The 22,358-nt window shown below is 40.4% G+C and overlaps 2 protein-coding genes across 9 annotated transcripts in view; both read left to right on the top strand.

Annotated features, from left to right (window-relative positions):
• Nucleotides 1–2,651, top strand: part of ARHGAP29 (Rho GTPase activating protein 29) — a 48,055-nt gene extending 45,404 nt beyond the window's left edge. For 6 of the 8 annotated variants that reach the window (XM_059478141.1, XM_059478142.1, XM_059478145.1 and 3 more), the window contains one exon: nucleotides 742–2,651. In XM_059478141.1, coding sequence (XP_059334124.1) covers nucleotides 742–1,637 — 896 coding nt within the window. In that variant the 3' untranslated portion in view covers nucleotides 1,638–2,651. The remainder of the gene's footprint in view (nucleotides 1–741) is intronic. The other 2 variants (XM_059478146.1, XM_059478148.1) reach the window with 1 other exon arrangement.
• Nucleotides 2,652–9,113: 6,462 nt separating this feature from the next.
• Nucleotides 9,114–22,358, top strand: part of ABCA4 (ATP binding cassette subfamily A member 4) — a 60,309-nt gene continuing 47,064 nt past the window's right edge. The window contains exons 1-6 of the mRNA XM_059477983.1: nucleotides 9,114–9,179; nucleotides 11,590–11,683; nucleotides 12,192–12,333; nucleotides 14,246–14,385; nucleotides 17,120–17,247; nucleotides 21,358–21,555. Of these exons, the coding sequence (XP_059333966.1) occupies nucleotides 9,114–9,179; nucleotides 11,590–11,683; nucleotides 12,192–12,333; nucleotides 14,246–14,385; nucleotides 17,120–17,247; nucleotides 21,358–21,555 (768 nt within the window). The remainder of the gene's footprint in view (nucleotides 9,180–11,589; nucleotides 11,684–12,191; nucleotides 12,334–14,245; nucleotides 14,386–17,119; nucleotides 17,248–21,357; nucleotides 21,556–22,358) is intronic.

Consider the following 22,358-nt stretch of genomic DNA (forward strand, 5'->3'; position numbering starts at 1 on the left):
AGTATTTGGTAAGAGCATAGCAGTGGTTAGGTTTCTCCCTTGTTTTAAAGAAAGCAAACAAAAAAAAATCCTAATTATGTTGTGACTGATTTCTGAAATCCACTATTACCTGTAAGCTAATACCCAGCAATTTATGTATTTTGACCACTATTCCCCCAAAATATGTATCATTGCCACTCACTGGAGCTACACCAGAAGGCTCTGGAAAGAGTAATTGTCTGACAGAATAATCAGAGCATTTTGGATATCAGTATTTTTGCTTAAAAAATCCCAGGTTTGCTAACCTTATTCTAACTCTGAATTTTTTTCTCTATTTATCTGCTTATGCTACTACAGGGGTTTGGTTTAATGTAGGTATGATTTAATGTACTTCATTTAGGAGTAACTATACATATTCCCTTTTAATTGTACTGATTTTCGTCTAGTGTTACCGCTTCAGTCATATCCCGTACATCAACTGTGCGACATCCTGAAACATGCTAAGACTGAAAATATTCAGGGATGGCAAAGCACCAGCCAGAAAATGAAGTGTCTGTGTGTTTTCTCTTTGGTTACAGCTGTACAGTATGTGTTTTACTGCTAGTGAAATGCATACATTTGGTTAGAGTAGGCCGTTGCTAGTATGTATACCAGCTATCCCTAAAAGCTGTTATCCCATTAAAATACTAACTAGCAATGGGTCATTGAAGTCTTGCTGATCTCTTGGCAAAAAGATTCAGTCACATCTGTTTGTGTCTCTAGGTGATGTTGCGAGTCCAGCTTCAGAGAAAGACAATGATCCATTCATTTCTCTAGGTGAAGACCCCTGTCAAGTGAACTTAGTTGCTGTGAAACCCAACCGTCAGATGGGCAAAGTTCCGTTGCGGGCTCCAAGGACAAAGGCAGCGTCTCGCCCTGTCAGCCTGCCTGTGGACCGAATACTGCCTCCGTGTGTTCTGAATGAAAGGAATTCACGAAATGCAGGGGCAATCAGTTCAGAGAAGCTGGGCAGAAGCCCCACTATTGAAGAAGTCTCAGAGGTGAAGGCAGTCCCTGCTGTTGATACCTGCTGCAGACTGCCTTGTTATGACAGCCAGATGCTGCGAAAAACTTGGGACAAGCAGTACAAACAGTATGATATCACAGCAAGGACAGCAATGATCGTGACTAATGCGCCCCAGGAGATCCGAGCACTCGAGAGTGGAACTGCAGGTGCTTTATCATCATCAAGCAGCCTTGGGAACAATCCAGCTAAAGCCATTCTTCCTAATAAGCCATATTCTGTTGTTGGGTCAGGAAGGACAGCAGCAGAAGAGAATGGTCCTGATGTTAATCCTCTTGCTGCCTTTAGGCCACCAAGAACATTACAACCACCCCCAGGGACATTTTATAAACCACCCTCTAGCAAATCAAAAGAAAATGGAGATGGTTCTTCTGCTAAAGCTTGTGCACCCACCGGTGCTAGCTCTGTGCTCCCCCAGGATAATACTGTGAAACTGGCTAGGAGCTCTGCACTTCTGTCAGGTGATGAACAAAACACAAATGAACAGAAATCTAGCTCAGAGGATAGTCACTCCACAGATCTGAAGCCTGCTTACCATAGACTGAGACCAAAAAGGATCCAAGAACTGGAACACAGGGAAGCTCATTTTGTATAGGGTGCAAATTCCTCTTGTACTATATGCAATTTCTTGATGTTGCCCAGTGGAGGCTTCCCTTTGCCCCTTTATCCTTTGCCTTCCCTTGGGAATCCCACTTTTGTGCCATATTTGAGTTATTTTTATATATGCAGCATTTTAAAAATGGGGGGAGGCCAGGGAAACTGTGAATTAAAGTCAAACCTTTTGTAGTTCAATAGCTTTCAATAAAGATGTAATACATTCCCAGTCTAGACACAGGGGTTCATTGAATAAGACATTGAGCTTCATTTCATTGTGTGGAATGGAGTGCTTATTCATAGAGAAACAGCTATTTTTCTTAATAGATGTTATAGTAAAAATGAAAGGTTTAATGTTCACTGTCTAAGCATAAACCAAAGCTTGTGCTTTGCTCTGTAAAAGCATTTGTTCATTTTTCTAATCTGTGCAATTAAAGCTTTGCTTTTGAACAGGCTTACATACTGGCCAGCATGGCAATAATTATGTATCATATGTGTATATTTTAGGCAGACATGGTTATCTGTTGCCATTTTTCTATGTTGCCACTTTAATCTTTTCTTTTGTACAGCAAGGATGCATTTACTGAGCTTCACTATTCTGAAGCAGCAGTCAATTCACATCTGGTCTCTTGTATAGCTTAGTGAGTGGGGCAAATGTGCACAGCCTGTTTCACTTGGGTGCCATTCTGGACACATTCATTGCCCTGGTGTTGTCTTTCCCAGGTGAATGACAAGGCAGTGATTTGCTTGCTATAGATCAGTTTTACCACTTAACCTGGTGTAACTGAAATTAAGAGCTTTGTTTCCAAGTTTCCATGAAACAGATAAAAATAACCAAAAATCAGCATTAGTAGGTGCATCTAATGGTTTTCACTTTGTATTAAATGGTTTTTATGTGTACACTGTGTTATATTTGCTTTAAAATATATTAACGTGTTAACATTTCAGTGACTCTATGGCTTCTATATCTGGACTTCTTCTAACTTATTAAAATACAGATGTTTGGCCTTTGCAATAGTGTAGTACTCTCCTGCATCTGTCTTCTGGGACTAGAGGGTGGCACACTTTTCTTTATGGGATTACAATTAGCATGACCCTTTCCTGCATACTATAGAGTACAGTTGTTTTAGCATGGTACTTTCTACAGATGTAAGCACCAGGATGACTCTCAAAGGATGGCAAAGGTCAAAAATCACTTTTCTGTTTTTTCAACAGGAAATACACTGGACTTTAATACACCATTACCTTTGCCAATCTTCCCTAAACACCACAGATAAAATCCCACAGTCTGTTTGGTGGACATAATCTGATTTTTGTTTCTAAAACTCACAATGCTGGACTTTGATTCCTTGTCACATTTCCACAGAAGTAGGACTTGCATTCTTGGCAAAGGCCATTGTATCACTGGATGGATCTGGCCATGCTTGAGGTCATTTCTTGGGGAGCTGCCTCTTATTACAAAAAACCTGAAAGCCCCAGATGCTGTTGTCTGCCCAGACTGGTGTTGGGAGTTGCAGAACAAAATATCTGGAAAGGCTTCTTGACATAGATGGGAATTCGTTCTACTTTGACAGTGGAGGAGTGGACTATATATACCCCACAAAACTGGTTAATGAATCATTAAAGAAAGTGTAGTGTAACTTCACAGCACAGTTGTGAAAGGGTCAATGTTAATTAGGACCACAAAATAGCAAAATAATCTGTGAATTACCATTAAATTTATTGTCTGGCTATATTTGTTAAAGCATGTCTAACACTGGATATGGTAATGGCTTAAGAAATTAATTAAACGTCTCAATTTAATAATTTCTTAATTTAATAATAATAAAGTTGTTCAGCTACTGTGATGGAGGTCTCTGGTACTCCCCAGAGCAGGCTCCTGAGATAGAGAATTACAACAGTGAATACTGACCCGTGAGAAACAAACATTTCTTATTCAAGTCATAATACCAGTTGTTACTGGCTCTTGCCATACACCTTTTTACATAACATCTTCCATCTTTTGCTAGGCCTGAAGGTTTCTGCTCTTTTTAAGGTGTTTCCCACAGCACCGCAGGTGCCAGCGGCGTGAGCAGGGCCCGGTGCCTGTGGGTGGGGATCTGTAGGTGTTTTACAAACCCATGTTATTTCAGGGAAAACATCCATTGTAGAAGATGATTTACGTGTCCCAGCTTTATAATGCCTTCAAGTGTTTTTATGTAATAGAAGCGAAGAGCAAGGGCACAACATTGGAAATGGAAACCTCTGGAGCCTATGTAAGTGTTACGGCCCTGCTGCCCGGCGTGGCGGCAGCGCAGCAGCGCCTGCGGACTGGGGCCGGGGGCTCTTTCCGAGCCTTCCCTCCAGCCCAGGGGCAGCGGGGCCGGAGGGGGAGGCTGGGACACGGCGGCTTCGAGGCCATTATGTGACTTCTTGATTTGTCAATTTCCGTAAACATTTGCACGGTGGCGTCACGGCAGTGTTGTGTTGGGGCCCGTACGCTGAGGGCTCGCCCGCCCTGTGAGGGAGCGGGTCCGGCGGCCGCCTGAGGGGATGAGGAGGCGGCCGCGGCAGCGGAGCCTTACGCCTGGTGGAAAAGACTTGGTTTCCTTTGGAACTGGAAATGTTTCGATTGGTCCCTGTTGTTTCTTTTGGTTCAGATGGAGATTTTCCTCTGTCTTGGTTTGAAATGGGTTCACTCCAATGGAGGTGCAGCAATCCTACCCACCTGCCCCAGGTGCCAGGCTGTGGATCATGCAAAATGCCAGAACCCAGCAGCTTGAACTCTGGGGAGGAAACCTCTTGCACTCAGATTTGTTTGGTAATTGCATTTTCTGAAGTCGTAATGCACTGCCTCATCCCTCTTAAAGCTTTGGCAGAGTACCGACTTCTGTCAGTCGCTGACCTAATTAGTCATGACAGCTGTTTGTTTAGTAGGGCCTCTGAGGCTACCAGAGCTACCCTTCTGAAACCATCTTCTCAAACAAGGGGTTTGTTCAGATCTGAAGAAATACAGAAATATCAACGTCCTGGTACAGGCTTGATTGTGCTTGGGTAGGTCATATTGGATATTTGGGAGGATTTTTATTCATGAGTCCTTAAACTCGCAGATGGAGCTGTTCTGTATCAAGCAGGGGATTAAAACAATCTCCTTACAACTGAGCAGTGTTATTCTGCGACTGCTAACTGCACCTAAGATGTGTGTTTCTTTGCTGCCAAGCTGAACATTCCTTCAGAAACCTTTCTCTTTCAGCAGTTCTCAGAGATGAGGTAAGCTTTTGTGGTAAGTTTTCAAGGTTTTTGTTGCTTCTGTGTAAGAAGTCTGTGTTTTGCTTGCAAATCCATGAAGTCTTTAGCTTCCGTGTAGCAGAGGCCTAATGGAGCTAATCTGAGAGCTGACACGAAAGGCTCTGCAAAGGCAGCGTACGTATGGTAACGTTGGTAACCTAGCTCAGAGCGTGTTTGTACTTTCTGTGTGACTTTGCTACATACACTGCAGCTCACCATACAGGGCGGGCTCAGAGCACACAGAGTTAGTTCTGTTTGGGTGAACCTAAACTGGAATGTGTGCTTCAGCACCCTACCTGATGTGCTGCAGCTACTAATGTACATTCAGTCTGTGTTTGACAGAAGAAGAGTCTGATTGTGATTGTCTTTGATTCATAGAAATACACCTTTCAAACAGAAGTTCCATGGGGCCTTTTCTTAGTCTCTCTGATGTTTTATCATTTGATCCTGGTTTGACAGAACTTCCCATTCTTGTCTTTCAAGTTACTCCTTATTTCAGAAGGAGTGAAATACATAGGAAACACCTAAAAAGCTTCAGCTTGGGTTTCCCCCAGTAGTTTGAGATAGTTGGGTGCAAAAATTAACTCAGAAAGCCTCAACCTGTGTTTGTGTAGTTTTCTTTCCATACACATAGATAGATCTGTTTATAGGATGCATTTATACTCACCTACTCCTACAGTCAGTCTAGGCAAAATTGTGTAGCATTAATTGTGTTAACTTTCTAGTGAGCCTGTGTCGAGGGACATCTTCTACATGCATAAAAATGTCTCACAGGTCAGGAAATGCTGGAAAGCATTGTTGAACATTAGAAGTGCTGGCCCATGAGCACACCCAATACAGCTAAGTGTGGATATTTGCAAAGCTATCTTTTCTGGTAATTTTAAAATTTTCTTTATTTTACAGAAATATTTGTTTGTGGTACTGGAGAGATTACTGGGGATATTTTTATAATTTGCTGAACAAATAGCATTTAATCAGACTTAATTTTTTAGTCAAAAGTCAGGAATAAGCCTGGAAATAAGAAAACAAGATTCTGATATTTAAAACAGCTGTTAAAATTATGGCATATGTGTGAGGTAAGAGGATATCACAACACACATGCCATGTGACCCCATGTATTGCATATAGGTGCTCATGAAGCATGTCACTGGGATTATTGTATCTACTGTAGGCAAAATGCAAGACTGTCACCAAACATCTATTTCTACTTTCTTTATGGTCTGATATGTAAGTGGAATGTCTCATGATTTGTTGTTGCTGGTAACGAACTACAGGTCTTTAGGAAATAGCTAAGTCCTAGTGATGACTGTGGGTAGAGCTACAGTGAAATTGTGCAGTGTGTTCCATAAGCTGCTCTGTTTTACCCTCCCATGTAAAAGAGTTAGGCCCTACATAAGCTTTCTCTGTTTACTTCTGAAGATCCCTTTGTAAAGCTAAAAAGTAGAAATGGGTCACAGGAGCAGCAGATGTAGTTGACCATAGAAAGCAAAATATCCTCTACCATCATCCAATTGTGATGTAAAAATCTAATTAGGAGAGATTAATTTAATCTGTTAGAGCTGTCTTTGAAAACATGTGGATAGCAAAAAGAGATCCATTTCTTAAAATAACTTGCCTTAGGATTTCAGAGATGAAAAGCTTGTTTGCTGGATAAAACAATTAAATTATCTGTTTGCCTCACACATTGTGGTAGGGCTCAAACCCAGTCTGCAGCTGAGAAGCAGCAGCAGTGCTGGTTTCTCTGCTTTGCCCTGCCATTAGTCAGAGTTAGCTTCTATCTGAGGCTTTATGAAGTTTTGTTTCTCTGTCTAGATTGAAGCAGGCTGTTTCTTACCTGTGATATGAACATTTGCTCAAGAGAAATTAGATTAAAGCCACTTTTACAAGAGGAGGTTGCCATAGAACCATAGAATAGAATCATTGAGGTTAGAAAGGGACCTCCAAGATCAAGCCCAACTTTTGACCAAAACCACCACATCAACTAAACCATAGCACTAAGTGCCATGTTCAGTCATTTCTTGAGCACTTCCAAGAGAATGGTAAATTCTGCCCCGAGCCTCCTCCTCTCCAGACCAAACCCCTGCTCCCTCAGCCACTCCTCACAGGACTCGCTCTCCAGCCCCTTTCCCAGCCCTGCTGCCCCTCTCCAGGCTGGCCCCAGCCCCTGAGTGTCTCCCCCGAGGTGATGGGCCCACAGCTGGGCACGGCTCTCCAGCTGTGCCCTCACCAGTGCCCAGTACAGGGGCACAATCCCTGCTCCTGCTGCCACACTGCTCCTGATAGAGGCCAGGATGCCCCTGGGCACACCTAGCTCATGTTCAGCTGCTGTCAACCAGCACCCCCAGGCTTTTTCCACTGAGGAGCTTTCCAGACACTCTTCCCCCCTGTCCATAGTTCTGCCTGGGTTTGTTGTGACCATTGGCAAATGGTTGTCACACTAGCCAATCTCCAGTCATCTGGGACTGCCTGGTTTTCCAGGATGGATGATAAATGATGGAGGGAGGCCTGGTGAGCTCTTTTGCCGGTTCCTCCAGTACTCCTGAGTGGATCCCATCCTACTTCATAGACTTGTGAGTGTCTAAGTGGCACAGCAGGTCACTAACTATGGCCTAATAGATTGCAGGGGAAATCTTCTGCTCCCCATCCCAGCGCAGCGGAATGGTTGCCCTGAGGATAACCAATCTTTGTGTTGAAGACTGAGGCCAAGAAGGCATTAAATACCAAGGGCTTTTCCTCATCCTTGGTTACAATGTTTCTCTCTGCATGCAGTAAAGGATGGAGATTTCCTTTGGCCCTCATTTTGTTGTTTATGCATTTATAAAAACACTTTTTATTATTTTTCACAGCGGTTGTCAGTTTGAGTTCTAGCTGAGCTTTTGCCATTCTTATTTTCTCTCTATGTGACCTAACAACGTCCTTGCACTCTTCCTGAGTTGGCTGCCCCTTCTTCCAAAGGTTGTAAACTCTCTATTTTTCCCTGACTTCCAGTGAAAGTGCCCTGTTCAGCCAAGGCTGGTCTTCTTCCCTGCTGGCTCACCTTTCAGCACATAGGGATGGCCTGATCCTCTGCTTTGTTATAATTTGTGCCAGAAGCCAGCTTAAAGTGCGTGGTTTAGGTGGCCCCTGTATGCAGGGGCTCAAAGGCCCAATGATGGTGCTGGGGAAGGTGCAGAGTGCAGTGCTCTGCTGTCAGAGCTGCAGTGGGCTGGGGAAAATCTACAGAGTGTTAAATTCTGTAAAGCAGTTTTGTGGAGGATTTTCAAAGGTGTACCCAAAGCCCTCTGAAGGGGAAAGAAAAGGGCAAGCACTGCCACATGCTTTTAAATTCTTTTTTCAATAATGAAAGCTGGATTGTTGTTCAGATTCTACTTGGAAGAATAATCACAGGGAAACTGTGCTAGTGCTTATATAGCATCACTGCCCAGCATGAGCACTGGTAGGAGGTTTTGCTACATTGCTGTTTCAGATGCCCTTTACAGATGAGAATCTATAGGGAATTCAGTGTTCACCCAGTTAAGTGTAGTGGTCTTTTTCTGATTTTAGAGGAGTCTTGTTACATATGTAAATGAACTTCTTTTATGGAAATTGAATTTCTTTCAGTGCCTACTCTCTTTCTGATTGCAGCCATCCCAAGCCAACACTGATTTTATGAGCAGGGTGCTGCCTGTAAAGAGTGAAGATAGAGCTCCACCATGACTTATCACTCCAGAAGTTCATGTACCTCCTCAGACCAAGTGGAGTTCTCCACACATTATTACTAGGTACTATTCTTTATTATGGTTCTACTGTGCTGTTTTATTATAGTGTTTTTCTCTCCTTAAAGTAGTAAAAAATATTTGTTGTGATAAATGATGCAACAATTAACTGCCTTCATTACACGCAAGTCCAAGTTAATAGCCAGATTCAATGTTCATGACTTTTTTTATTCTAAAGAGATGTTCTTCCTCTCTACTGCTTTTCAGTGCTGATAAATGTGTCACAGGAAGTAGCCTCCAAACAAAGGAAACTCACGATTTTTCATGCATGATAGTGTATGAAAAGTGCAAAATTAAATGGTACAGACAATGAAAGGAACTGATCTCTGTGATAACATAATCTTAAAATAAGAAGAGAAAGCTGTTATTTTGCTCTAAGGTCTGTTTCTGATGTCAGCTAAGAAATGGCAATGCATCCTTTGCCACAGGTTAACCACAAGTATTGATGCAGAAGAATGAACTTCTTCAGGCAAGTCAGACTTCTCCTCTGGAAGAACTGGATCCTTCGGAAAAGACAAAAGGTAAAGTATTAGTCTTTGGGTTTCAGGTTTGAACCATGCACTCCACTGGTACATTTATCAGCATGCAAAACTCTCAAGTTCCTCAAAGATTCACATGTGATCTTTGTAGGGGCCTGTTGTCTGGCATCTTGTCTGGTGCAGTTTACAAAGCTGCTCTTTACAGACCAAACATAGAATAGCCATGTTGGGATTTTCTTTGACAAATAACATTGTGTACCAGAAAAGCTGTGGTTAGTAATATTTATATGTTTTCACATAAAAAGATCTGTTGTTAGAAAACATAATGATCATCATTCAGCTCAGGAGGGTTTGCTTCCTAATTTTAGATTTGCCCTTCACACTTAGCTGCTCTTAGATGTGATTCTAGTTAGGATCTTACAGTTCACACAGATTGTGTCTTTTTTAGTATGGCTGAATGACATAAGTAAGGCAAAAGCCAGAAATATTTTAAGTACTTTCAAATCCTCTTAGATCTTATGATATTTTGTCTTACAGCAAGACTTCATTGCAGAGTCTACAGCTGATCCATAGCCAATTTAAGCTTCTCACATTTATGTGGTGTTATAACTGTGCTTGCTTCATTACAGCTCTGTCTGGATATTACATTTCTCTGTGCATGTTGCTGGGATTTCTGGCTATTTATCATGTGGTTCTGCAGGATTATGGGCTGCTTTCTGATACTTCTAGTGAATTCTGAGACACCTTTTTGTCCTCTGGATAAGGTCCACAGGAAAAAGTCAGAGGTCTGACAGCACTGGTCCATCCTTACCACACAACACATTGTGTACCAAGTTGAAAGCAAGCTTCCCTTGAGTTTCAGACTTCAATCTTTTCCAAACTAGTTAACTCAGACAGAAAGGAGCTACCAAATTCAAGTCTGAGGATTTTGTATTTCCTGGGGGTGAAGAAAGAATCAACATCTGAGCATTAACACAGATTTACTCTGCAGCAAAGGTGGACCAAGGAGTCTCACCAGTTCTTGCCCCTCTGCATTTGAGTGTTTAGTGCTTGTCCCAAATGGTTGGCAATGGATATTGATCAGACCTTGTGGACCCTGCTGGGACGGGTATTCAGAGCTGTGCACAACAGCTGTCAGGTTTCCGTCTCTAATAAATGTGTCATTTGCCCTTTGCTGCTGGTAAGATTTTGTCTGCTTTTAAAAAGATCAGGCATGCATAACTTCCTAGGTGGTGGTGGGTGGGTTTTTTGTTATTGTTCTGTTTTAGAAAGGAAACCCTTAAGAGGAAAACTGTGAAATAGAAAATTGTTGCGTGGTGTAAAGCTTTCTACCCTTTTGATGTGAGAATATGTTGTGCTTAACTAAAGCTGTTAGACAAAATTAGAGTGGATAAACAGGGCAGCTCCAAAAAACCTGTTCTTAATGATGCTGTGGAGTGCCTTTTGCCCAAAACAACATTCACATGTGACCCATCTTGTCTTTGGCTCTGCTGCTATGTGCATTATTATCACGTATTTGGTATCTGGTTGGGGAGGAGGGAGCAAAGGTAAAGAAACAAGGAGGGTTTTTCTGTACTACAACCCTGGTTCTGAAGATAATTTGTCCAGGCAGTTACAGGGAGGAGCAAAAAAGTGCCATATGTCTGGACACAAAAATCCCATTGCTGTTCCTCAGAGCCCAAGGCCTGTGTTACAGGATCAAAGGATTGTAGTTTCAAACCTCTGCCAAAACACACAGAGGCAGTAAAACAAACTGAAACACAGGAGTGGAGGAAACAGACTCAAAACCAAGCAGGATGTTGCTCTGTGGTAAAGCAGTGCCCTTGATTTTCTGGCGTGACACGGGAGCTGGTGACTGTTCTAAGTGTATTGAAAGGTCTGGGCAATAAAGTGGCTTTTGATGGGGTCTTCTGTGTTATTGAATAAGGTGTTTGATCTTAATACATGCATTTCTACAGGTAATAGGAAATTAATAGCATTGAAATGAATAATGACAAAAAGAAACGAAAGTAAAGGTCAAAGTATGTAAAGCTTATGCTGCAGTCATTTACTTTTGGGTAAGCAGAGTGTGCTGACAGCCTGCTAATGAGCCCAGCAGTGTCAAAGTGTGGATTAAAATAATCCATCTGTCACTTATATCTAATCCTTGTTGTAGAGTCATGCACTACCTCCTGCCTCTTTTCACCTCAGTCAGGATGTTTAGGTGTTTCTTTAGAAGAGGTAGAGAAGCCACTGAGCACTGAATTCATAGTGATGCTTCATGGCATTCTGATGAAATCCTCTTTTGGGTTTCCTTCTCAAATGGTGTAACAGGCAATGGATAGCCATGGGCACGTGCTGCACTGGGCTTTTCTGCTGTGAGAGGAGGTCTCATGCCTTTAGCCATCTAGTGACTCTACAGTGGTCTATTTGTAAAATTTATTTTTAATTTACTTTTTTTCTTTTTTTCCAGCTTCGTTTTCTAGTGGAGCTTTTATGGCCTCTGTCATTGTTTCTTGCACTTGTCTGGCTGAGGAAAGCAAATCCACTGTATCGCCAGCATGAATGTAAGAATGTTTCAGATGTTATCATGATCTGACTTGTAATAAGTAGATGTTCTCAGACAGAGGTATTGGGATCTGTTTGTGGAGAGTTACTATCCAGTGGTGAAAGAACAGACTTCAGTTCAAATAGCTTAGTTATTTGTAGCCATGTAGTGTAAGACCTAGCAGTGAAGACATAGGAAAAATGTCAAGTTTTCCTGTGAGATGCTTTCTGGTCAGACTTATGTGGGGTTTCAAGGTGCTATCTAGTTTTGGATTTCCATAATCCTGTACTACCTTACTACCTATTTAAAAAGTCATTCACGTTACTCAGAATCACATTACTCAGTTTCTGTTGAAAATAGCCATATTGCTTATATTGGTGGCTTAATTTTTCTCAGTTAAGGATAAACCTATGTGATTCCTATCACATTCCTTCTGTAGAGAGCCAACTCATCGTGCTATTTATATTCACAAAGGCTGCATTGGAAAAGACACCTAACAATTTCTATTTTGTTTTTTGGTACTCTAGGTCACTTCCCAAACAAGGCAATGCCATCAGCAGGAACACTGCCATGGTTACATGGCATCTTCTGCAACATGAACAATCCCTGTTTCCGCAGCCCAACCCATGGAGAGGCTCCAGGTGTAGTGTCCAACTACAAAAATTCCATGTAAGCAGAGCTGTGTGTGTGAGGCTGGGTTGCAGCGGTACAGGCCTGCTAGGGAACTGCTCATGGCTTGCTCTGGGCACCTGTTGGGCAGTCATGAGCATGAATGATGCAGGGAGAAAGGCTGGAGTATCCTCACCTTGCTTAGAAAGGTCTCTCACTGCATCAAGAAATATTTTGAAGAATTGTTCTGTGGGGTGAATGAATAGGGAAGATAATAATATACCAGTGTGCAAACATTGGAAGACAAAAATTTTCAGTTCCAGCACTTTGGTTTCATGCTGCAAATAGTCAACAAAGTTGAAACAGCTCACAATGGTAGGTTTAGGCCTTTTAGAGAGAGACTTCAGTGCATGTCTCTAATAAAACATGTTCACTTAATAAAATCCATAAGAATTTACTTACTGAATGTCTTGGGACAAACCTTTTTGATAAAAGAGCATGGAATACTTAAGCCTTTTTTTCTCATCACTAGAGTTGTCCCCTCTGAATGAGAGTTCTGCTGAAGTAGCAGCAAGTTGCACTGCCACTTCTTATGTAACACCTGTTTTGACTATATACTTGTGAGACTTTAATCAGCACATAACCTTCAGATACTAAGTTTGTTTGAAAAATAGGAGGATGGGAGATTTCCAGACTATTACTGAAAAAGGGCTGTTGGAGTGTTTTATTGCATTGTTCATTGCAGCTGAGTCACGAAAGAAAGTATAGCGGACAAGGACCCTTGGAGTGAAAAAACCCTGTCAGCCTAAATATAAAAATGCTTCAAATCTCCCTGTTGCAGAGTCCACTTTAGAGCATCCAATGGTTAAAATTCATGAGCTAATAATGTGAAGGCCACTGAAGCCCCTGTCATGTGAAAGTCTGTAATGTGGACTTAACTTACCATTTGACCTTTTGTTCCTGGTGAACAGGATTAAAAATAGTCAGCTGAACATATTTGGTGGGGTACAGTCAAACACACAGTGAAGCTAGAGGGTTCTGGTCTCTGTACATTCTAGCTCTTCTAGGTTGCTTGTAACAGAGCAAACTGTTGCTTTGTCAGTCCCACCGAATCCAGTGCACTACAGCAGAAGTAAATTCATTGTGTTCTCTGAAATAATTTGGTCCTTCCTGTTTGTTGTTTCCTGTAAGCTAAAATGAGTCATGGGGAGTGAGATACACTATTGCATGCATGGAAAAACACAATACTGTTAAAGAAGTGTAATGGCCTTGCCTGATAGTTAGAATTTCTTATGCTTGCTCATAAACAGAGGGTCTGGTTGCATCCTTGCTTGATCTGCATGTTCTAACCCCGAACCAGTAGTTGAACAGCTGCCTGTGACTATTTGTTACTTGTGTTTTCCTGCTCCTCCTAGAAGAAATATTCTGAAGGGGCCAAACAAATTGGAGGAGACTGATGTGTGAGGTGAAGGATGTTTCTGTTTGTGAATGACTCCATGTCATTTGCTAGGCTGAGCATATACCCAGAGTGCCCCATTCAACTGCTGGAGGTGGGCCTGGGCTAGAGCCAGGGCAGATTTGCACTATAACTGTGAGATACAAGTTGTCTGGGGAAGGTCCTGTGTCCCCAGAAGGACCAGCATGGCTAACAAAAAAATATATTAATGGCCAATCTTCTGCAACGCCAGTAGCTCTCTTAAAACTTCTGTGGAATTTCAAATCTAACTGAACCCCAAACTATCTGAAACTGAGGACAAGACAACTTATTTTTTTTCCTCATCCCTAATACATACAGTCAACATTTCCTCTTCTCTTCTCTTCTCTTCTCTTCTCTTCTCTTCTCTTCTCTTCTCTTCTCTTCTCTTCTCTTCTCTTCTCTTCTCTTTCGTTTGGTTTTGGGGTTTTTTTACTTGAAAGGTTCTCAAGAGTCATCACTCTTAAATTACTGTTTCTTCATTATTTCTCTTTTCAGCCTTGCAAGGGTATATAAAGATGCTCAGGAGCTTTTACTGGAAACCCCTGAAATCCATGACCTTGGAAGAATCTGGGAAGAGCTGATCATTATGACTCAGTTTATGGAAACAATGAGAACTAATCCTGAAAGAATTGCAGGTAATTGTTGTGTCTATATCCTTTAGACTATTTAATTTTTCCTTCTGAGAGTTGTATAGTAGTTACTTTGAAGTCTGGCAGCATTATAATATATTTCACATGTAGCTGCTGCTCTGCTTACTGTTAGGGTAAGTTAAAATCTGTTCCATGACAAACACTTGTCATTTAAGGAAAAGGAGAAGAGGCAGTCATCTCCTACTACAGCCATCTTAAATAACAGTAGACAAAAACTTGAAAAGCATGGATATCTCACCACACAAAGTAAAACATGGCTTAAGAAATGTCATTAATTATCATTAAAGGAAAAGCAAAAGCAGTGAGAAAGTTCACTGGAAGATGCAAAGGAATGAAAAATTAGGAACAATGAATATATGCCAGGAGCATAACCCAGAGAAGTGCTTAGAGGTACTTGGTTACAGTCTTAGCTAAAACAGGTTTGAAACAGTGAAGAAGGAAACTCTTCATGATCTATTTAGAAAGCATAGAACACTTATAAACAGAATTGCAAAATCATTGCATTAATTTTTATTCAAAGCAACTTGCCAAACTCAAAACACAGTCCTGGGGAAAATAGGGAAAGGTATAATTGTAAAATTTTTGGACTTGAAGTATAGAATTTGAAAAGGGTACTCCTAAAACTAAAGGTTTAAAAATGGTCTGGCTTTGTGAATTGATCTGTCCCATTCTCAAATCCTTTGTCACAGGAATAGCATTCTTATTAAAATTAGTCACTCTCCATATATTTTTAACAGGATGTGTATAAACCATCTGATGCACATGGTCCACTATCCTATCAGAGGTTTACAACTAGAAGTAAAAAAGGGATTATCTCCTTGTAAATAACAGTGAGACAACCAAATGCCCCAGAATGTAAACAAGAACTCGAGTATAATCTGAGCTGTTGTTTGTACCCAGCCATAGAAATCAAACATGACTATTTAGAGGGGAGGAAAAGCGTGTCATGCCATGGATTTGCTGTGTATTGCTAAGGGGCCACACCCCATGGTTTAGGAAGTTGCCTTTACATCCCATATCAACTTTACTCATGAAATATAGAGTACATTCCCACAAATCCTGTGACATGAAATGTTAACGCTCCTTCGGAGTCTGTGGAGGTTTTGGATGTGTTTTACTTTAAAAAAAGTAGAAATTTAGAATTTCCTTTAATATAAAACACTAAAAAGTCAGTTCTGAAGCTTAACTAAATAAAATAGGAATTGCCATCTTTCTTCATACAGCAAAAGTTACTGAAAGACTGCCTATTTAAGCTGTCTGTGTTTACAGCTTACTACTATCGCTTTTAAATAACAATCTTAATTGAATAGCTGCAATGTTGAGCAAGGAAAAATTTGCAAATGGCAGAGTTGTGATTGCCCCTTCTTCTGATTCCTGAAATCAGACCTGCCTCTTGAGTCCTCCTTCCTTGTCCTGGTCTCCCTTTGCTCTCACACTTTTGATGAGATGTTTTTTTGTGGCATGCTTTTTCCTCCACACTGCCTGGATGCCAGGAAAGGCATCAGTAAGAATATGAGGGACAGACCCCTCCTATTGTTTTCAGTGTTTACTGCTTGAATAAATATGTGGAGAAACAATTGAAGAAGTTCTCAGACCCTGTAGCCTCAGGCCAGAATATGCTTAGTGCAGATGGAATTGTGGAAGTTAGTTGGCAAACTCTGATAAGACTCAGCTCACAGAATGGAGTGCATTTTTATTAGAAATGTTGAAAGTTACATTCCCTATGTCAGTAGGATACACACTGCTCCGGTCAGTTTCCATTGCCTGTTCTAAAGACAAGAAGAATTAGAGCTATTCAAGCATTCTTTACCAAAGTCTGTGGATGCTGTGTGATTTACCTTTAATAAAGGTATAATTTAGTAAAGTTATAATAAATATTTGATGAACATGAGCAACATTAGGTTTCCAAGATTTTCTCTTGCACCATGCTGAGGCAGAGTTCTCACTGATAAGATTTGTAACAGAGACAAGTTTTGAAAGATTGGAACTGTTTGACTTTAGGAAAAGCAGTACTTTTTGTATTGTTCCAGACAGTAGCAGGGAAATTGGTGGCCTCTTACATGTGACTAATGTAACATCTTACATGTATCTAATTTAACAGTGAGTAGTCTCGCTGGTTTGCCTGAAGAGTAGTTGTTAATCTAGCTTAATATAGTTGTTAATCTAGTTTATTATGAAGCATAAGCTACACTTTATGCTTCTCCAAAGAAGTTATTTCTCATGGAAGATTTTCAAGGGTCACATTTGCAATGCTAGAGAATAAGGTTAAGTAACTAAAATTGATTGACAACACTGAGAATTAGTGTAAATGTAAAGGGTTGACTGAAGTTATTTACACAAGGCTCAGAAGAAAGGACACTAAGAACTGTAGCATACTTGAATTTGAACCTTTAAAATAAAGCATTACATCAGAAAAAATCAGACAGTTTCAGATGCAGTCAGGGCTGCTTTCAATGTGTCCATTACTGTAGCCCTAGTCTGAAACATCTTTGAGAGATCAGATATGCAGAGCCAGAACACTCAGCATTTTCTGATTATCATTTCCCAACAAAGGATTAAAATGATTTTGAATTGCAAAAATAATTTTAGCCCCAGTTAGTCACGACTAGGTATAAGAGCCAAAGCACATTCTTTTTGCAGGTTTAAGCCAGGATATGAGCTGTTCTTTAACTTCCTTTGTTTGGTATCTCACTGATCTGTGCATTCTTTTTTCATCCAGGAAGAGGAATACGAATTCTTGACATTTTGAAAGATGGGGAGACCCTCACTTCCTTCTTGCTAGAAAATGTTGGCCTCCCAGATTTTGTTGTTTACCAGCTTATTAATGCTCAAGTGCGCCCTGAACAGGTGGGTAGGGTTTAACAGCTACCAGGTGATTATCTGTGAGGAACCAAACTCCTGGCTCTATGTGAGGCAAAGTAGCCTCAGTGAAGGCCTTGGGCCCAGAATAACTGATGCCTTATGGGTCGTTTGTTCCATTTCTCCATTTGTTTTTTGTGAATCTAGAGGAAGAGATGTTTGGTTTGTCTTTAAATAACATTTTGAGTATACATTAAATATTAAAAAATCATTAAATAAACAGCAAAATTCTGTTGTTGCACCCAAATAATGAGCATTGAGAAACAGTATGGCATGTACTGCATCCATCCCCATGACTGAAGACTTGACTCAAAAACATAAGGAAGCTGTGCATCCTTTTGAGATAATAGTACTGATGAGAGAAGAACTATTGGAGGTTCTTAATTTATAATTTCTCTGCCCTAACGTCAGCATGGTATCTTTTTGGTATTGTCTTACATGAATAGGTGAAAGTGGAGAAACAGACCCAGTTTCTTTGATTCTGATTGAAAAATAGATCTGCTCAGAAAATTCAGAGTGAAAAGTGCGGGTCAAATCCCTCCTGAAGCAGCTAAGCAAGGAGCTATGTTTGACCAAGTCCGGGCTGTCTCTGCTTCTGCACGTACATGCTGTAAATGCTCCTGCATGGTGGCTGGGAGCTCTCTGAGGAATGCTCTGTTAATGAATGAATGTTGCTGAATCGGAATTCTGGAACAATTTCTACACTGCATTAGTGTGGGTGGAAGCAAGTGAATAATTGAGGCTGAAAGACACAATTCCTCTGTTTCTCTGCCACATAAAATGCAAATTCTAAAACTGTGTGTGGGCAGAAAGAAGGAGGGCATTCATGACTTTTCATGCAGTTCCTTTTGTGCATCATAGGTTCCAGTTGGTGTGACCAGTAGCCAAATTACTTATTTGCTGAATTCTTGATTGGTACCTGGGGAAGCCCTCCCCTGTCCTCATTTTATCATGAAGCAATACCACAAGACCATACCAAAGCCAGTGTAAATTGATACATCCTATGCATTTTCACACTTCCATGTCAGCTGAGATGTTGAAAATTTACTTCCTTGCTGCTTGTGACAAGGAGACTATATACAGATATCTTGCTGGGTTTCTCTTTTCCTATTAATCCCATACCTCTTCTGCACCAGAGATCTGCTGTGTCAGGAGAACTGAGTGCTGCTGTATTAGACTCTATTAGCTCCCCAGTGGCATTCATTCATCTCCTGCTAAAATTTCTGCTTGCCAGTGTATGCAGGACTGAAGTTCTCAACATCATCACCAAAAAATAATTATTGAAACCTGCTGGAATGTGGTGTCTTTCTGCTGCATTTTCTGTGCTGATGTAGAAAGATATGTAGTTCTCTTTATGCTGGAAATTAAAGAAATTGAGTATTGGTTAGAGGAAGCCAGAGGAGATGTGGTGTTAAATACCACTTTTGCTGCCCTCTATGCAGTTTCCTTGTTAGCAGTAATTGCAGGGATACAAGATCATCTCACCAGAGCTGATTTACAGCTCTGAGGAAAGAAAGTGCTCTGAATACTTCTTTCAGGTGAAAATGATGCAGAAAAATCAATCTCATAATTTTAAAGACACAGCAAGAGAATTATTTTCAGTAGGAATTGAACACTGGCATTTTCTGTGGGAGATTATTTGCTTCATTCCAATAGCCCATCTTGATAAGCAAGCTGCTAGGGCTGGACTTCTGCATGGTTGAGGTGGAAGTTTCAGAGCCATGACTGGACCCTAGATCTATGATTGTCTTAATTTTCAGCCGTGATAGTTCATCTCCAGTTCTTCATGCTGCTCTGCCCTCTTTTAGCCTGCTTGTTTCTGTACACCCTTTCCCCCTGCTGCTGATGGCACAGAGCTGATCAACCTGAAAGCAACTTGTTTACAAAAGCCTGACTGTTGCCAACAGCTGGCTGGAGATCTAGGTCTGAGCCGCCTGGGAGTCAGGAAATGACACACAGAGCTGAAAGCTAAACCTGATCAAACAGCCAACTAGCTGAAAAAATAATTTGGACTTCATCTTGCCAGCTTTGGCTAAACAGTGACACGTTGATTTTAAAAAAAAAGTATTGAAGTTTCCCTCTGAGAGCCTGCTTTTTTGAGTCATTCTAAGATAAAGATAAGAAACTGATGTTAAAGCACAACAATAAGAAGTTCATGAAAGATTGGCAGCAGCACAGCCTACCGGAAAAATTGGAAGGGTGGAGGTTTGGTGTTTTTCTAATCCCATCTGTTCATGAACATTATTGAAAAGCAGTTACAGTTTGTAAATAACAACTCCTTTTTTTTTTCTGTGTTTATCCTTGTTAGTGATGTTAATGTCACTGTTTCCTCATTTCACAAGTCAAATCAAGTTTCCCAGGCTGCCTCCCTGTGCAGCCCAGTTTCATTGCAGTTGACCCTGCCTGATGAGGACCACACAAAATGAGGCGTGTATGGTTAAAAAATGGTGTTCTTACCACACATATCCTCAGGACTTAAGTGACCCAGCAAATATGCTAATTATTTCACTGACATAAACTAACTTAAATCCAATTCAAATGTTCCAATTTGAGGGAGGGCAGGGATGGGTGATTTTGGAGTTTTTTTGCAAGGCAGGCTGGATCTGTCAGTTGAATTCCTTCTTTTGCATTCTGCGTTTCTCTGCACTGTCAAACTTGTGTTAATAACACCTTTATACCAGTACAGCTGTAGTGATGATAGTGCCTCTCAGATACTTCTAGAAATTCACATCCCTGTTTTGCATCATAATTCCAAAATACAATCTCTGTGTAATTCAGAGGCCTTTCTTTTTTTGTCAACTGCTGCTCCATAAGCTGAAGCTCAGGGTAGTCATGGCAGATAAAGTACAATGGTTTTCACATATAAAATTTTTATAATTATGAGTTTCCTAATTTCTTAGATAAGAAGTAAATATACATCTATGTCTGACCTGGTATAGCTGTGGTGTGTTTTTTCAATCCATATGTCTTGAAGACTGGAATGCTCAGCAGATTGTTTTTCTAAAGAAAATTATTTTCCTGGGTAGATTTTGACAATTTCTAATAAGAAATTTAATAATTTCTTATTAAATTCATTTAGTCTAATGATATTGTGTCAGTGCATAGTTTTTGCTTAGTTTTGAAAGTCTGTGTTCATCTCAAACACAGCATACATTTACAGTCATCACAGTGTTCTGAGCAGTGTTTTCCTTAAATTTGCACTCTGAAAGGAGATGGACAGAGGATGAGAACATTAGCTTATAAGCAATTTCCAGGACTACTTTTTATTATATTTCCTGGTACTCTATATTATGAAGTAAGTAGAATTTATTCATAGACTACAAAGATTCCATAACAGCAATGTAAATCCCATGTAAATCTACTCATTTCTATAGAGTTATTCTGCATGTACATTGGTTTAACTAGAAACTAATGCGTTCCCATTAGTTGAACACTAAAGAGAAAAAATTTGGGCTTTTTCTGTTCTATGTTTATGTTAGAAGTGGTAATCAGTAAATGGGTGTGATTTAATGTAGAATGGCTTTGAAAATCCTGGCTAAGTGCCTGTGCAGAGTGACAGCGAAAAATGGCTGTGGGAAGCACTGTAGTGAAATAGTCATAACTGAAATAGAATGCTGAGGGAAATCAAGCTTGAGAATGAGAGGTATTGTTTTTGGTTTTTTTTTTTAGAGCAAGTAACAGCAAAAATATAACTAACCTGAATATAAAAGGTAGAGTGATGTAGTACAATCATTTGGTCCTGGGAAAATAATTTCAAGCAAGCTGCAGCTATTCCTCCTTAGCCACAAGGATGGGCGGCATGGCTTCATGTGCGCTTAGATGACAGCGAGGAAGGGAAGATGACTCACAGGGACTTTTGCAACGGAAGAAAAATCACTAATGAGAAGACAAAAATATGTCTGAAGGCAAGATGATCTAGCATATCATTAAGTGAAGGTGATTCAAGGGTTGATGCTTCAGCTGACCACATCTCTCTGCCATTCATTAAAATATTAGCAGGGGCTGATATCAAACTGTCCGCTTTTGATAAATTTTTAATTGTTCCTGAGCAGTATGCAAGTGTCATAATAATAAGTAAAACACTGGTTTTGTTTGCAGTTTGCCTATGGTGTCCCTAGCTTGACTCTGAAGGACATTGCTTGCAGTGAGGCACTCCTGGACCGCTTTATTATCTTCAGCAGCCGAAGAGGTCTCCCTTCTGTACACAAGGCCATGTGTGCCCTGTCCCAGGACAGTCTACAAAGAGTAGAAGATGCCTTGTATGCAAATGTTGATTTCTTTAAGCTATTCCGGCTGGTAAGTATTAACACAATTAACTCTGCCTTATGTTGTCTTTTTTTTTTTTTTTCCCTTAAATTTCATTGCCCTTCAAGATTTTTTTTTTTTTTTTTACTACATCACCAATTTTCTGAGTGGTCTTAGTTTATTTACCCCTGCAAATGTAAGGTTATGGATGTGTGATTGTTAACCTACCACCAGCAGGACACCAGATAGTTCTGAGTACATTTTGTAATGAAACAGATGAAATTCACAGTACAGCAGAACTAAGAGATTCAAATGCAGTTTTTAATTCAAAGTTTGTGTTGAAATATTATCTGGTCTTTCCAGTCTGTGTAGCCAAACAATGTGTGGCAAACCTATAGGGAATCATGAGGATTCTGGAAATACTGGATGCAGCCCATTCTGTCTTTGCTCTGTCCAGCATGACAGAATTTTACATGGCAGTCAAAGTCACAGTGCAGCTTGAGCTGGCGTAGCCATGTGAGCCATTTTGAAAAAGCCAAACCAAACTCGGAAGTTGTGCTGGCTTTCATCACTCTTTCTATAGAAGCTTTTCCTTACTCCTGTTCATTTTGTTTGCCCTTCTTTGTGTTCCTGTTTCTACTGTGACTTTGCTATGAATTCGCCACTTCTGCAGCCTTGGTTTAGTATGGCGATATTATGCCACTCTATAAATATGTATAAACATGGATTAATATTATTACTTTAAAGTATATAATAAACTACAAATTACATTAAAAAATATAAAATGGCATAGTTTTCTAGTATTTCATTTGTATTCTGCATACTGAAGTGATGCTTTCAGAGAACTATTAATA

Source organism: Ammospiza nelsoni, chromosome 9 (genome assembly GCF_027579445.1).
Source record: "Ammospiza nelsoni isolate bAmmNel1 chromosome 9, bAmmNel1.pri, whole genome shotgun sequence".
Taxonomy (NCBI): domain Eukaryota; kingdom Metazoa; phylum Chordata; class Aves; order Passeriformes; family Passerellidae; genus Ammospiza; species Ammospiza nelsoni.